Source organism: Balaenoptera acutorostrata, chromosome 1, assembly GCF_949987535.1.
Source record: "Balaenoptera acutorostrata chromosome 1, mBalAcu1.1, whole genome shotgun sequence".
In the NCBI taxonomy this organism is placed as follows: domain Eukaryota; kingdom Metazoa; phylum Chordata; class Mammalia; order Artiodactyla; family Balaenopteridae; genus Balaenoptera; species Balaenoptera acutorostrata.
Window position 1 is genome coordinate 5,805,223 of NC_080064.1, and position 16,299 is coordinate 5,821,521.

General features: G+C 60.3%; 1 protein-coding gene across 4 annotated transcripts in view; it reads left to right on the plus strand.

Moving 5' to 3' along the window:
* CAMTA1 (calmodulin binding transcription activator 1) overlaps positions 1-16,299 on the plus strand; it is an 888,068-nt gene that overhangs the window by 793,130 nt on the left and 78,639 nt on the right. For all 4 annotated transcript variants that reach the window (XM_057544799.1, XM_057544797.1, XM_057544798.1 and 1 more), the window contains 3 exons: positions 2,622-2,762; positions 4,260-6,100; positions 11,653-11,779. In XM_057544799.1, coding sequence (XP_057400782.1) covers positions 2,622-2,762; positions 4,260-6,100; positions 11,653-11,779 — 2,109 coding nt within the window. The remainder of the gene's footprint in view (positions 1-2,621; positions 2,763-4,259; positions 6,101-11,652; positions 11,780-16,299) is intronic.

Below are 16,299 nucleotides of genomic sequence, written 5' to 3' on the forward strand. Positions count from 1 at the left end.
CTGAGCCTAGCTCATGTCTCCAGAGATTCACGTTCACACTCGGGTGGGCCGGAGAAGGTTCCCTGAGAACACCTGGTCTGGCTTTGCAAAGAGCCCCTGCTCCAAGTCCTCCACAGGTAGAAGCGCCCGTGATGAGCTCTGGAGATGCTTCTGGTCTCAGACTTGCAGAATCTGCAGACTCGGCTTAAGACAGAGCCCTGTGTTTGCCATCCTGACTGCATGCGAGGAACTCATGCAGAGCTTTAAAGAAAAGTCTGGGCACCCCTCCGGAACCTCTGGGCTGGGGCAGGACATCTGTGTACAGAGGTTTGAGTCCTGCCCTCTGGCCCCCACCCTCAGCCTCTGTTTTCTTATCTATAACATGAGGATTCTGGAAAAGGTCTTCAGCCAAGGGGGGCCCAGGTGTGAGGACACGCCCTGACCCATGAGTCCTGCCTGGGCCAGGTCCCTTCTGCTGTGATCTATTTTCCATGTTGGATTTCCAGGTAGAGGTTTATTTGCGAAAAGTGCTCCACAGCTATGATGAGGTTTGCAAACCCCTGGCCTGGGTTGTCCCTTCCAGCTGCCAGACAGGAGGTGGGTCTGAGCCAGTGGGAGTGCAAGCTTCCTGGGGCTGCCGGAGATTTTCCCGAGGGATCCCAAGGGGAGGCGCCGTCCACCTGCAGAAAGGTGGGCTGCAAACACCCAACCCCTGGGCATGCGCATCATACAGGGCTCCAAACAGGCGCCCACGACTTCAAATCCAGGCAGCTGAGCTAGCTCGAGGCAGAAGCCATTCAGCCACCATCCCCTCTCAATGACCCGCCAGAATTCGGGACCACCAGGAACAGGGCTAGGGCCTCAGCGCTTTTGAAGAAATGAGCGGCAGAGCCCGGAAGACCTCCCAAGAGGCCAGAGCCTCATCAGAATGGAGTGGAGGTGAGGTTCGTGGGCGAACACCTGGGCAGGTGCACGGAGAAGAAAAGCGGCGACCTCGGGGGATTCCCAGCAGATCACGGCCCTCACACCGGGGTTTTCTTTGAAAAACCACTGAAGTTCTACATGAAGGCGCGGACGAGGAGCAGAGGCACGAGACGGACGGCGCCGTGGAGCTCTCCCTGCAGCGTTCCAAGGCTGAGCCGTCTGTGGATTTCGCAGCAAGAAGCTGCCTTCCCCAGGCCTGTCCCCAAAGCACCGGCCAAGCTGCAGGGCAAGGCCAGCATCGCGTGCGGTGTGTCGCTGTCGTTGCCATCATCAACATTAACGGTTATGACAACAGCTACTCTTGGCGGGGTCCACACAGAGTGCCAGGCAGGAGACTGGGTTTCCTCCGGGCCACCCTGTGAGGCAGATACTCTCGTATTCCCATTTTGCAGATGAGGAAACTGAGGCTCAGAGAGGTTTAATGACTTGGCCAAATTCACACAGCAAGTACAGAACAAAACCTGGACTCCAATCCACATCTGAAGCCAACCCAGCTCCTACCCGCTGTGTAGACTCTCCCTGTGTGTCTCCTTGTGCCCCTCACAGAACAAAAGCAGGCTCTGCGAGTTGTGACAGTTCTTCCCATGGAGTCCACGTGAGATCAGGAGAAAGCAAATTGTTCTTGCACTGGCAAAGCCCCTGGCCTCTCTCTAACCTGACCCTGTGCCCTGATGCCCTGCTCCTCCTCTCAGACCACCAGCTCCCACCATCCACCCCGTTCGTAGGGACCTGGGTCCCTCCTGAAGCCCCAGGCACCAGCTCCAGCCCCGGGGCTGTGGATTCACTGCCTCTGGACCCGGCCCCCCAGAGCCACCAGAGAGGCCGCCCAGGCTCAGCCCCCCGCCTCTCAGCCAGGTCTGCTCCAGCTGAGAGAACACAGCAGAGCAAGCGGGTGTGAAACTCAGTCAGTCCACACACCCAGCCAGGCAAGTCGGTTATTTTAGACTTCCAGGTGGGGAGCCCACCCTCAGTCATGCTGGGTCCCCCACCCCAACACCAGGGACAGCAGGGGTCCAGGGTTGAGGAGGGTGGAGCCAAAACGCCAGGGCGGCCGTCCGGGTGGCGGGCCATCAGTGGGCACCCACTGTGCCCGATCTGCCATCCCTCGAGGCCGGGAAGTCTGGTGAGAGCAGGAGGCTGAAGCGCTCCCCCTCCGCCACCCGCCGGGGCTGGGCATCCATCCTGCTGGGAGCCGTTCTCCCCAACCTCCACCACGTCTCCGCATCTCCACGGCCTGCGGTCTGGGGAGGTCCCTCGGCCTCCAGCACCTCCCCTTCCCCATCCTCGCTCTCTGTCCCCTCCACTCCAGGACCCCTTGAAGAGCCACCCGATGTACTTGGACTTTGCGGAAACAAAAGCAACTCCCTGGGCCGTCTACTAACCCCCCCCCCCACCGCCATGCGCCACAGGAAAGGAGGGCAGGAGGCAGAGGGGGAGCACAGAGGTCCCCAGGGGAGCGGGGTCCGGCAGGGCAGCCTGGGCCTCCCTTCTCTACCCTCCTTTCTCGCTCCTCCACTCCTTACGGCCATCACTTCACAGTGCCTGGGGCTGGCGTCCCAGCAGAGAGGGGGCCGCGCTCAGGGCGGGCCCCGGTCCCGGCCCTCGTAGGACGCCCCCCGCAGGCATGGCCGCTGACCGCCCCGCCTCTCTCCCCACAGTCCACGGCATCAAGTGGACCTGCAGCAACGGGAACAGCAGCCCGGGCTTCTCGGTCGAGCAGCTGGTGCAGCAGATCCTTGACAGCCACCAGACCAAGCCACAGCCGCGGACCCACAACTGCCTCTGCACCGGCAGCCTGGGTGAGCGGGGTGGCCCCCGGCAGGCGCGTGGGCACAGGGGGCGCTGCCGGGCAGCGGGCGTGAGGACCACAAGGGGAGAGGGGGAAGCCAGGAGCCAGGCCACAGCACCGCACCCAAGGCAACTCTCCCTCGTCCTGCCCAGCGGGGCTGGTGGGGCTGGCGGGGCTGGCGGGCAGCCCACTTCGGGCAGGAGAGGGCAGTTTCTGGAGAGGCAGCGCCCTCTAGGAATGTGGGCAGCAGGGTCAGGAGTGCACAGGGCTGGGTCTCTGTCCACATCCACCCATAACAGGTGCCCTCCGGGCCCTGGGATCTCCGGCAGCAGCAGCAGGAGCCCAGGTCCCCGGGCCGACACAGGCTTTTCTGGGAGATCAGCCCTGAGTCAGTGGGACCACTCAAGCGAAACCTCTTGCTTTCACCTCTGTCTCCTCCAAGAATGTAAAGCGTCCCACATCTTCTGTCCCAATGTGTCTGTGTTTCCGATAATGGTATCTGCTCTTGGAAATGTGGTTCTTTACTCCCTAGCTGCCTTAATTAGCTATTTCCATTAGAGGGTCATGTCACTTCTCTGCGAAGTCTTCATGCATTTAGGAATCTTGGTGAGTCTGTAACAGGATCAGGGGAGAATTCACCCTTTTATCAAAAGCGGAGTCACCCTTATCAGATGGAATGAAAATTACGCCCGAGTGGAGGCCTCGGGGCAGAGCCCTGAGTGCAACTTGCTCAGAAACGCTCAGAGCCTGAGGTTCTTTCTTCTCTGCCACTGAACTGGGGGTTAGGGCTGGGTCCTTGCTCAGGTCTTTAGAAGGATTTCATCCCACAAAGAGCCAAGGATAGGCCCGGGCTAGCTAAATGGAGTGAGAGGTGGCCCCAAATACCTTTCTGCCTCTGGAATAAAGTCTAGAACCCTCTTTGGTCCTGGGGCCTAAGAGCTAGTCCAGGGAGAGTACATTGCTCTCTACCCACCACACCCCCAGCCCCCTACCATCAACCACCGGCTTTCAGTCCCAGAGGGGCTTCCTGGGACACTGTGGCCTGAACAGGCGTGAAAAGTTTCAGGGGAGGGGAGAAGGCCCCGGCCACCATCCCAGACTGAGCCATTCCAGTGAGTGAGTACGCCTCGGAAGGTGGGAAGGATTTTCCTGGAGTACGACATTCTCCCCAGCCTCTCCTTCCCTGCCTCCTATGCACTGGGGCTCTTCAATTACTATTTGAAAAGAGCATCAAGGACAAAGTCCCCCAGTCCGGAGGGTGGTTGCATAGGGCACCTGATAACCCTGGGTGGGGTAAGAGGGCCTGAGTCCCTGAGGGTCTGTCCCGCGGCAGCCCCGAGGGGCCAGGGCCAGCTTGGACTCCCAGGCTGGGCTCTGCCAGACCCCAGCGCTCAGGGACGGGGCCCACTGCAGTCCTAGCTCTGACACTCTGCGTGTGTGTGTGTGTGCGTGTGCGTGTGCACGTGTGTGCGTGTGTGTGCGCGTGTTGCGCTTCTGATCTCCGCAGGAGCGGGCAGCAGCGTGCACCACAAGTGTAACAGTGCCAAACACCGCATCATCTCGCCGAAGGTGGAGCCGCGGACGGGGGTGTACGGGGGCCACGCGGAGGTGCAGCACAACGACGTATCCGAGGGCAAGCACGAGCACAGCCACGGCAAGGGCTTGAGCCGCGAGAAGAGGAACGGCAAGGTGGCCAAGCCGGTACTGCTGCACCAAAACAGCACCGAGGTCTCCTCCACCAACCAGGTGGAGGTCCCCGACACCACCCAGAGCTCCCCCGTGTCCATCAGCAGCGGGCTCAACAGCGACCCGGACATGGCGGACAGCCCCGTGGTCACGGGTGTGTCCAGCATGGCGGTGGCCTCCGTGATGGGGAGCTTGTCCCAGAGCGCCACGGTGTTCATGTCTGAGGTCACCAACGAGGCCGTGTACACCATGTCCCCCACCGCAGGCCCCAACCAACACCTCCTGTCGCCCGACGCCTCTCAGGGCCTCGTCCTGGCCATGAGTTCCGACGGCCACAAGTACGCCTTCCCTACCACGGGCAGCTCGGAGAGCCTGTCCATGCTGCCCACCAATGTGTCCGAAGAGCTCGTCCTCTCCACCACCCTCGACGGGGGCCGGAAGATTCCAGAAACCACCATGAACTTTGACCCCGACTGTTTCCTCAATAACCCAAAGCAGGGCCAGACGTACGGGGGTGGAGGCCTGAAAGCCGAGATGGTCAGCACCAACGTCCGGCACTCACCACCCGTGGAGAGGGGCTTCAGCTTCACCACCGTCCTGACCAAGGAGATCAAGACCGAGGACACTTCCTTCGAGCAGCAGATGTCCAAAGAGGCCTACTCCTCCTCCGCGGCGGCCGCGGCTTCCAGCTCCCTCACCCTGAGCGCGGGCTCCAGCCTCCTGCCGTCGGGCGGCGGCCTGAGCCCCAGCACCACCCTGGAGCAAATGGATTTCAGTGCGATAGACTCCAACAAGGACTACACGTCCAGCTTCAGCCAGACGGGCCCCCACGTCCACCAGACCCCTTCCCCGAGCTTCTTCCTGCAGGACGCCAGCAAGCCCCTCCCCATCGAGCAGAATGCCCACAGCAGCCTGGGTGACTCTGGGGGCACCTTCGTGATGCCCACGGTGAAAACGGAGGCGTCGTCACAGACCAGCTCCTGCAGCGGCCACGTGGAGACACGGATCGAGTCCACTTCCTCCCTCCACCTCATGCAGTTTCAGGCCAATTTCCAGGCCATGGCGGCGGAAGGGGAGGTCACCATGGAGACCTCGCAGGTGGCCGAAGGGGGCGAGGGCCTGATCAAGTCCGGGGAGCTGCAGGCCTGTAGCTCCGAGCACTACCTGCAGCCCGAGCCCACCGGCGTGATCCGCAGCGCCGGCGGCGTCCCCCTCCTCCCGGGCAACGTGGTGCAGGGACTCTACCCCGTGGCCCAGCCTGGCCTGGGCAACACCGCCAACATGGAGCTCAGCCTGGACCACTTCGACATCTCCTTCGGCAACCAGTTCTCCGACCTGATCAACGACTTCATCTCCGTGGAGGGGGGCAGCGGCACCATCTACGGGCACCAGCTGGTGTCGGGGGATGGCGCAGCGCTCTCGCAGGCGGAGGACGGGGCCCGTGCCCCCTTCACCCAGGCAGAGATGTGCATCCCCTGCTGCAGCCCCCAGCAGGGGAGCCTGCAGCTGAGCAGCGCCGAGGGCGGGGCCAGCACCATGGCCTACATGCACGTTGCCGAGGTGGTCTCGGCCGCCTCAGCCCCGGGCACCCTGGGGATGCTGCAGCAGAGCGGACGGGTGTTCATGGTGACCGACTACTCCCCAGAGTGGTCTTACCCGGAGGTAAGCTGTCGCCGCCGTAGCCTCCTGCACCAGCCTCACCTGCCCACCCGCCAGCGCCCAGCAAGGGGTGCTCATTTGCGTGTAGCTGCCCTTCCCTTGAAGCTCTGGACCCTGCAGGTGTCCCCTCCCTCTGTCCCCACGGTGCTCGAAATACCCCCGGCTCTCTCAAGCGGTGTTCTCAGTCCTCACAGGAGCAAGTAGCTTTAAAATCAGGGGTCTCCTCGGGGGCCAGGTGGCCCTCCCAACTCTGCCAGATCAATGTTTGCTGTCACCGCTGTCCCCTGGCTGATGTCTTAAGATTCCACCTATGTTTTGCTTTGCCTTTTTTTTTTTTTTTTTTTCGAAAAAGCATCCTAGGGCTGCTGGAAAAAAATTTGGAAATCACCACTATAGACCATCTGTATCCTCCATTGCTTGTGATTTGTTTCACAAAACAAAGCAAAAACAGATTCCCATCAAATTGAGAGGGAGGGTACAGCTTCCAAAGAGTCATCTGTGAGATTTTGGTGGTATATCCAGCCTCTACAAAATCAAAGGCATCCCCTCACCCCACAGTCCGTCTCCCTTCCGGGGGGGCTGAGATCTGACGTTGAGAATCACTGCGCCAAAGCCCGGGACCGCAGGACGACCCAGGTCTTGCCACGGTGGCCCAGGTGCTTAAGGAAGGAACCTTTGCTTTTCCTCCAAAGTAGAATGGCGTAGGAAGGTGACAGAGTGGCCCGAGTGTTCCCTAACCTCCTGCTGCCCAATAGGACACGCTCCCTGACCCTTCCCAGTCCGCCTGCCAGGTGTTTGGAGAGCAGCATATTGGGGCCCAGATCGGCACTTTCTCCCCTGGGAGATGGCTGCCCACGGCTCCCCTGGCTCCACTGCCACCTTCCCTAGACATTAGGGCAGGGGCTGCTGCCCAAAACACCGAGGGAGGGGTGCTCCTAAGAGGCCCTGAAGCTCATGGGGTACCTCAGGGCAGTGACGCAGACCCCGCAGAAGGTCTTCCGACACAGGCAGGGCAGGGATGCTGGCTAAACCCGTGCACGTTCCAGCCCCAGGCGCTGGCAGGGGCTCCCAGGACGAGGCCCGAGTTGGGACAGGGTTAACGGGGTTCCCTGAGAAGTGCAGCATTTCTGTCGGCTTCCCAGTCTCCCCCGGGCCCTGGTGAAGGGGACACTGAGGCCCAGGGTGGAGGGCACGTCTCAGGGGGTACCCCTGGGTGTCATTCCTGGCTCTGCTGTGATTTTTCCCTCCCTGTGACTCAGTTTGCTCACCTATCAAGTGGGGGTGATAATAGTACTTGCTTCTTGGTAAAGTCTTTGGCCCGTAGGAAGTAATCAATAGTTTATTGTTATGTTATTGGTTATTACTCTGTGGCCATCCCAACTCACGGCCCACTGTGCTCCTTTTCGTGTCCTCCTGCCTCGGCCGTGGCGAAGAGGCTGCGTATGAATGCCCACAGCTCTCAGATGCCTCATCAGCCCAGGTAGTGGGCCCCCCTTGGGAGAGGAGCATCCCAGAAATACAGCAGGTGTAAGAGCAGCTCTGCCCGTGCACCGTGTCCTCGGGCAGCAGGTTCCTCCCAGCTCAGGGGTCCAGAGGTGGCTGCCCGATGTGGTGAGGAGCACGGGGCTGGAGCGGCACAGTCTGGATTCAAATCCTGGCCCCCACTTTACTAGCCGGTGGTGACTTCGGGCAAGGTCGCTGCCTTTCCTGTCTCTAAGATTGGGGCAATGCTAGCGCTTTCCTCACTGGGTTGTCAGGACTGAGCGAAGAGCTCCAGCAGCCCTGCCCCTTCCACCCACCTCCAGGGACTCCCCCTACCCCCACGGACCCCCAAGACTCCAGAAGACTGACTCAGTTTCCTCTTGGTGCGGCTCGCTGTGACCCCATCCCCTGGGGTGAAAGGTCAGCTCAGCCCAGCAGCTGGCTCCCCACGGGGATTAAGAAAGCAGTTCAGTGGGGCTGGGAGGGAGGCCTGGGACTGGGGTTCAAGGAGGTCAGAGCTGGGAGTCGGGGCACCGCCTCCTGGGCCTCGGTGTCCTGATCTGTAAGTGGCTGAGCAGGGGTGGCCTCAAGGCCTCCGACCTTGGAGATTTGGTCCTTCCTCAGGATGCCCTGAGGCACCCCGGCGCCTGTGTCCTGCGGGAGGAGGAGCTTTTTATCCCCGGACTCAACCTGCAAGCTGAGTGCACATTCCTGGACGGGTCCAGGCCCTCCTTCCAGCCCCTGGGGCCTGCAGGCACTGGTCAGGGGCTCCTGGCAGGCCTGGCCCTCTCTGTCCTGTATCCGAGCACCGGCCTGCAGATCCCTAAACTGTACCTCGGAGAAAGTCAGTTCAGCAGCTCACCACGCGAGGGCGGCATGGGAACGAGAAAGGAAAGATGGCCCGGGCACCTCGCAGAGGGAGCGGCCAGCCCCGCTTTTCCAGAAGCTCTCGTTGCGTCCAGCTACCCAGAAACAAAAGCAGCTCAAATTCAATTTGATTTGGGAAATGCTCAGATGCCACCAGCTGGGCCCTTTGGAGCCCAACGTGGCTGCTCGGAGAGGGCTCTGTAGAGGCCCCAGCGGCTCTGCAGGCCACTCCCTCCCTGCCATCCTCCCCCACCCAGTCCAGCAGCAGGGGCCGCCCCTCCTGGGTTCTCCTGCAGGGGATAGCATCTTCTCCCCTGTCCTTCCTCTCTCCTCACAGCACCTCCCCCACCGGCGGGCATGGTACCCTTCGCCCTCCCCCCTTCTCTGCTGGGAAGAAGCCTGCCTGCCACCTGTGTCAGGAGCCCGGATCTAGCCAGTCGCTCAGCACCCTCACCCAGCTCTAAAATTCGAGGGTGCCCAGGCACTCACTTCGCAGGGATGCTAAGGCCAGGGCCATCTTGCTGTCTCTTCTTGAGCATCCCTCCCTCACCACAGGCTGCTCCCGCTTCCCCTCTGCTCTGTCTGCCTCTTCACCTGCACACACACACAAACACACACACACACACACACACACACACACATATGCTGGAGGTGCCCCTGGGCCCCCATGATCCGCCCTAGGGGCATCAGAAATCCAGGTCCTTTACTCAGGGCTCCCAGGGCACAGAGACCTCAGATAGCATGTGTTGCTGCCTCTCCTCCCCCCAAACGCTTCTGCGTCATCTCCCTCCACGGACGCTCCTGCCGCACCAGGCACAGGAGGCTGCAATTAGAGCCGTCAGGTGCCCGCATCACAGCAATTCAGCACAGCCAGGCCGATGTTGCCATGGAAACCATCTCCTGAACTGATGGATGCTGAGCCCCTCCCGCAGCAGTTTCCATGGCGAAGGTCCTGATGTTCTCCAGTAATTTCTGCAGTCCTTTGTTCTTCACAGCAGCCCTGGCTTCATGCTAGCAGCTATTGATTGGGGTTATTGGGGGTTTTTTTCTTTCTTTCTTTCTTTTTTTCTCACAGAGTAACTGTCTGTGGCCTTTTGAAGACACTGCTCTTCCATTGCCCAGGATCCAGGGCGGATCGTGCCCTGAGCTGGCCTCTGGTGCCCCCAGGCATCCCAAAGTCAGGTTCTACCTGTGCCATATGGTACATCTCCCAGCCAGGAACCCACTCCCAGCCTGTGGGCCCAAGGATGCTGGCTCCAGCCCCGCCACTCCGACAGAACTCCAAATCTCTCTGCAGAGCCGTATATCAGAACCAAAGAATGTCAAGGCCAGAGGGTCCTTAAAGTTCAAATGCCACCCAGAGAGGTTGGGCCACTTGCCTGAGGACACACAGCTACGAGGGGCAGAGGCAGGCCTCTTGCCTTTGGCTCCTGGTCCTGAGCTCTGTCTACTACCCTCCAAACTTTGATTGTCTAGCAGTAAGATGACTTCTCCAGCCATTCCAGGCAGAAGAAGGAAGGCCCATCTAAGAGCACAGGTGGAAGGCCTTCCAGTCTGGGAGAGTCCCTTCCATAGGGGAATCTCCCTCCTGTGCTGGGCTATGAGGGACCCACTTCCACCTCATCCCTGGAAACAGCCCCTCCTACTGCTGATGCCCAAGGCCAGCCCTGGGCCAGGTCTGCTTCCAGGAACGTTGTGTGGAGCTTCAATAGCCAGTCCTGCGTCGAGGCCGGGGTCCCTCCAGAGCACGGATGGGCCAGTGCCAAGGACAGGTCACCCAAGAACGTGTGACTGAGCAGGAGAGAACGTCTCGCTGGCGTTAGGAGCAGCGGGAGAGCTAGGGTCTGGCCTCTCTGGCCTGGAGAAGCAGGGGAAGAAGGGCCTCAGGCCGCACTCCTCACCCCCTCCACCCCCGCCCCAGTCTCCAGGGGGTGCGCCGCTCGACTTTCTCCTGCCTGGACACTAGGTGGTGCTCTCCACCCTGTCCTGGGCAGAGCTTGGCCCCCTGCCAGGAGAGGAGGCTGGAGGCCAGGGTGGCCCACCCGAGGAGAACCAGGAGAGCCAGAAAGGCCAGCCACCCCACCTTCTGCACCCCCAGGGCAGGCCTCCCTGACTCAGTTACCCGGCCTTCCCCTCAGCTGTCTGAGCTCTGAGTAGAGCACCTACACCTCCTTGCCCACATCAGGCAGGACAAGCTGCTATTAATCACTAAGCTTGGACAATAGAACAGGACTGCCCGGGGAACCGAGACATAAGGCCACCCTCCTTGCTCTGTGGCTGCCCGGGCTGGTTCCAGCCAGAGGTCAGGGAGCGCCTGTACCCTTCCTGTGCTGTCCTGCGCCTGGGCGCCTCTGGGATCCTTGGGGGGCAGGGCCCTCTCCCCTTGAGCTGAGCAAGGCCATCTGAGCCCCACTCCTGCATCCCCCTTCCCCCCACTCCCCCGCTCTCGCCCTGTGGGAGCAGCTGCTGCCCAGCCAGGCTGCAAGCACATCAGTGCCTGCGTGTACCGTGTCTGTACACAGTGAGGGGGCCGTCTGGCCACCATGGCAACCTCTGAGCCCCTCCAGCTCTGAGCCTTCCTTCCAATTTTCTGTTCTGCTTTCTTTCTCATCACCTTCTTCATCCAGCCCCCCCCCCCCTTCGCTGCCCCCTCCCCTGGCTATCCCACCACACCCTGGGCATCCCGGGTCTCCCCTCATCTCCCCGCCGGGACGTCCAGTCCCTGGAGGCCACTAAGATGCTCAAGCCCATTTCCATAGCTCAGTTCACACAATCTGTCCACAAGCAAATGACAGAGAAAGCCCCTTCCCTCCCCTCCGCTTCCTCTCAGGGATCCCCCCGGCCAGTTCTCAGGTGCATCCTGGGGGGGAAAGGCTTGAAAACCTCTGTGCTCCCTTCTGCCTGGAGCTGAAAGTTCCACTTGCAGGAGGGGGTCAGGGATTCGAACTGTTGGCCCCCGCGCTGGGTGCCAGCTGAGGAAGGCAAGGAGCATCTGGGGGCCCCTGAGGCACCCGGGGGAGGAGGGCTGGGGCCCTTCTTCCCGCCACACTCCTGAAACAGTGGTTCTCAAAAGTAGGGCTTATGGGAATCGGCAGTCTGCATTTTCCACGAGCACATGGGCTGGGGGTGCAGCCACGGGGGCCTGTGTCCCTCATCCCTCCCTCTGGGGCTGACCCCCGCCCCCCGCTGGTCTCTGTTCCCTCCAGGGAGGAGTGAAGGTTCTCATCACAGGCCCGTGGCAAGAAGCCAGCAATAATTACAGCTGCCTGTTCGACCAGATCTCAGTGCCTGCGTCCTTGATTCAGCCCGGGGTGCTCCGCTGCTACTGCCCAGGTGAGAGGCCGCCTCCCGCAGAGGCCGCGGGGCCCCAGAGCGCTGGACTCCGAGTCGGCCTGGAGGGGGTGACCTGGAGCAAGTGGTGTCATTACTCTGGGCCGCGGCTTCCTCCACGGTGAAGGAGTGGGTCCCGGATCCGCTAGCATAATGGCATCTGTTCTGGACTCATGGCCCCCTTAGCATGATAGATGGGGGCACAGGTGAGCTCGGCTGGGTTTTGAAGAGAGCCTGATGGAGGACTGCTTAGACAGCCAATGCGCCCGGTGACACACCCAGGACTGGTCACGGCAGGGAGCTCTCCTCACCCTCCACCCGAAGGGTCACAGGAGCCGGTGAGAGCCAGGCGGGCGGAAGGGCCCCAAAAGGAGCTGCGTCTGGGGTCGGGGCCACAAGGCCGCCCTCTCTCCCCGCCGCCCATGCCGCGCACAACTGAAGCCACACAGAAGTCACGAGAACAAGAGGGCCCAGGCCGTGCGGTCCACGGGGCCAGTCCCCTGCGGCACAGAGCGGGTCAGGGAGGGACGGAGGAGGCCCGGCAGACCGCAGGGGAGGGGGCGTCAAACTGAGAATAACCCACACAAACCCCTTGGAGAGGCTGGTGGGGCCAGCCACCCCATGGCCAGCAGAAGGCCCTGGCACGCCGTCTCCTCCCGCTCTCAGGGCCCGGGGGCCCCGGGTGCCGTCCCCGCGGCTCTGACCTTCTCCCTGTCGCTCGGGCGGGGCCCATCATTGTCCACGCAGCTTGGTGTCCCTGTCTGGTCAACTTGCCCTTGACCTCTGACCATCACCTCCTCCCCACTGACCTGTTGGCTCCGTGAGGACAGGGTCTGTGTCTTTCTTGGTCACCACATGTCCCCCAGGGCTCGAAAAGTGCCTGACACATCCCGAAAAGGGGGTGGGTGTTCATGAAGGAACCTGCTCGTGTTCTCTGTTCCCTGGGTTGGTGCTGGGGGGACCCCTTGACTGGCCCCTCACACGCATCATTAGCTCCAGGGACGACCCGTCCAGCTGGCCCAGATGATGGACGGAAAGGCAGACGAGGAGGCGGGTGGGGAGGGCGGAGGGTCCCACTCCGTGTTATCTGCAGCCTACAAAAAGGAGAGAGACAGAGAGAGAGAGAACGCTCCCCGTGGAGGACTAGGGGTGGGGAAGGGAAGTGGGGCCGGGGTCCCCAGGGCAGGAGTAGAGCTGGCCCATGCCAGGGGCCTGGTTCACCTGGGGTGGTCCAGCTTGAACCTCCGGCCGCCCGAGCTGTCGGCCTCACTCCGCACCATCCCCCTAGCCTGGGGCTCCCGAGCTGACATGGAACATTCTTTCTCTCTCTCTCTCCATCTCCCCACGCAGCCCACCGGAGCAGAATGCCGCTGCTCCAGGGCTGGGCTCAGGTGCTCGGCTTCCCCTTGAACACAGCGGCCTCTGCACCGCAACATCCCAGGGAGCCAGGGCTGGTGCCTGTGGTGGCCTCCTCTGCTGGCCCTGCCCCCGCCAGCGGCCTGGCCGGCTCCCACTCATCTCCCCCTGCTCCCAGGCTCCCAGCAGCCCTCCTGGGGCTGGAGCGCAGCCATCCTGACGCCAGCCAGGCTGGGTCAGCCTATCACAGCTCGGGGCTGCGTGTGGCTAACGCAGCCCCCCACCTCCACTGGTGAGGTAGGGGGAGGGGCAGCGTGTTATTAACTATCCCCTTATCACCTGCTGCTGGAAAGGGACTGGCCCAGCCTATAAATAGATGCCGCTTCCTGTACCTGGTTCTTGCCTGGCTGAAGACCCAGACCTTGCCTGTCCTGAGTTATCTGACCCCTCCAAAAAAAAAAAAAAAAAAAAGATTGGCCTTTGCATGCCGTCTGGATGGTGTCCCAGGCCAGGACCTGGCTAATCCTGGGTGCCGAAGCAGTCACGTCATGCACATCCCAGATCAGCCAGTTACCATCAGGTGACTTGAGCCCGGAGGTTGACTTCCCTAAGTCCCCATTTCTACATCTGTAAAAACCACCTGCCAGATGGGCAAGGGGCTGAGATGAGGGCGGGTCCAGGAAGCTCCTGGCTTACAGGCTCAATTCATGAAGCTGCTCACGAGTGAGGCCTTGCTCTTTCTGTCCTGGTTGGAGGGAGGGGAGTTGGGAGAGGGGTCCAGGGCTGTTTAGGTATCAGCAGGCAGTTCTCCTGGTCCCAGAGCATCTCTGGGTCCCCAGACCTGGCAGGAGAGTCTGCCCAGGTCACTATGCCTCCTCGTGGTTTAGGCTTCCCCTAACATCTTGCATCTTGGACCCAGAGAGGCTCAGGCAGCCTGTGGGCTGGGGGGGCCCCACCCTGTTCCACCCCTAACCACAAAGAGGGGGTCCCTTTTGGACATCCTTGTTCTGAGGCCCAAGCTAAAACATGTCACTCAGTAAGACAGCAGTGGGTGCTGCATGCATTCGTTCATTTCTTCATTCGTCAAGTAGTTTGCCAGGCAGTGGTAGGCGCCTGGAATGGACCCAGCCCCTAACTCTAACCTTGACCGCAAGGAGCTCTCAGTGCAGGAAGGAGTTGGTCATGCAAACAAGCCACACCCTGGGGGACAATGCTGGCTGCTCAGGGGCCTCTTCCCTGGGTCTCCCAAAGCCTTGGGGAACCTGGAGCTGATCTTAAAGAAAGGATACTTGAAGCCAGAACCAAACTGACCTCACCTATAAGAAGGGCTCAGAGGCCTGGGAGCACAAGCCAGGTCACCTGAGGAGCTAGAATGACATGGGAAGAGGGGGCACAGGGGGTGCAAATGGCCCCTGCCCACCGGCCTGGTGCACATGCCCTTGCCTGGGGCAAGCTGGGGAGACTCGATCCTGAGCAAGAACATGGTTCTGGGCGGCTCCCCCTCCTTCACTGGCCGCAGAAGACACACAGGCATGGAAACTGCCTCTTGCAAGATTCCAGTAGTGTTCCAAGGTCAGGAGGGAGAAAACCAAGTCAAGCCACTGCGCTGTGGTGAAGCAGTGGTGAAGGAGGACTTGGGATTTAGGAAAGGCAACCTGGGCTTGGGAGAAGATGGAGGAAGCCCCCCCAACAAAAAGACTTTGTTTTGGGGCTTCTGGACAGCCCCACGCTGGATTCCTGGGAGTCACCAAAGGCAAAAGATGAAATTCAAAATGAGATAAGCAAGTGCACTGCATTCTGAAGCAATTCACTCAACAAACAGGTATTGAGGGGCCATAACCGGCCAGGCACTGACCTTGGCCCTGGGCGTACAGAGGTGATCAGGACAGACTGGCTCCCAGCTCTCACAGAGCTTACATTCTACTGTAGGAGATGAAAAAACAAACAAGGAAACAAAGAAATAACCAAGATAACTGGAGAAAACACTAGAATATGGCAATGTGATAAGGTAACGGGAAAAGGGACGTTCCTTTGGACAGATCCTCTCACAGGCTGGGACATTAGGCTGGAACCTGAATGATGAGATGGAGCTGGTCATGGGAAGAATGGGAGGAAAACATCTGGCAGAGGGCAAAGGAAGTGCAAAGGCCCTGAGGCAGGAACAGGTTTGGTAAGTTGAAGAAATATAAAGGTGGGGTGAGTTGGAGATGGCTAGGTTGGAGAAGATGGCAGAGAACAAATCATGTCCATCCTTCTAAGTCATAAGAAGGAGTCTGATTAGGTTGTACTTGCAATGGAAGCCATTAGTTTTAAGTGGGGAGTGGCTTGATCTAAATTATGTCTTTCAAAGATGAATCTGGGTGTGTGGGAGAATGGATTGTAGGAGGGAAGAAAGAAGCAGGGAAACCATAGGAAGCGGCAGAGGGGTAATCTTTCCCGATTTAAGGAGGAGGGCTCACTTGGGCAACATACTCCCACTGATTTCCTGTGGAGGCTTTGAAGTGTGCCCCCCACCCTAACACCATCCCAGCAGAACAGGTAGGTCGCAGGTGTGCTGAAGGTGCCCTGGGCAGGAGGCTAATGCAGGAGTCCAGGCATCTAGGCAAGACATGATGGCAGCTTGGGTACCGTGGTGGCCATCAGGATGGAGAGAAGTAAATGGACCCAGGACTTGCTGATGGACTGCCAGAGGAGCAAAGCTGAGTGGGCTCTGATGGGGCGTTCGCTGACGCCCTACCCTCCTGTTTGGTAAACCAGGCAAATCTCCAGGGAAGGCGAGTGACCGTGAGCTTAGAGATCTGCCTGGGGACGCCATCAGAGCGTAGGGAGGTCTGGACTTGGCTGGGGCCCCCTGCCCAGAGAGGCGCGGCAGGAGCTCCAGTGGTCCCCCACCCACAATGGACCCAGCTTGTGATCTGGAGCCGAGGGACCACACCAGGGTGGAAGGCACAGGGAAAAAAACACACTGGTCATCTTGGGGCAATGACTTTCCAAAGACCTGCTCTGGGGACCACTGCGTAACACATACACCTGGGATGGAGAGAGGCCACACGTCAATGAGTTGGTTTTCCCGTGGGCAGCGAGGGCTGCATCAGAAGACCTCAGAGGGAAGCCAGAGCTTTAATCTGCCCTGGGGAGCAGCTGACTTGGACAGCTTCCTCCAGTCT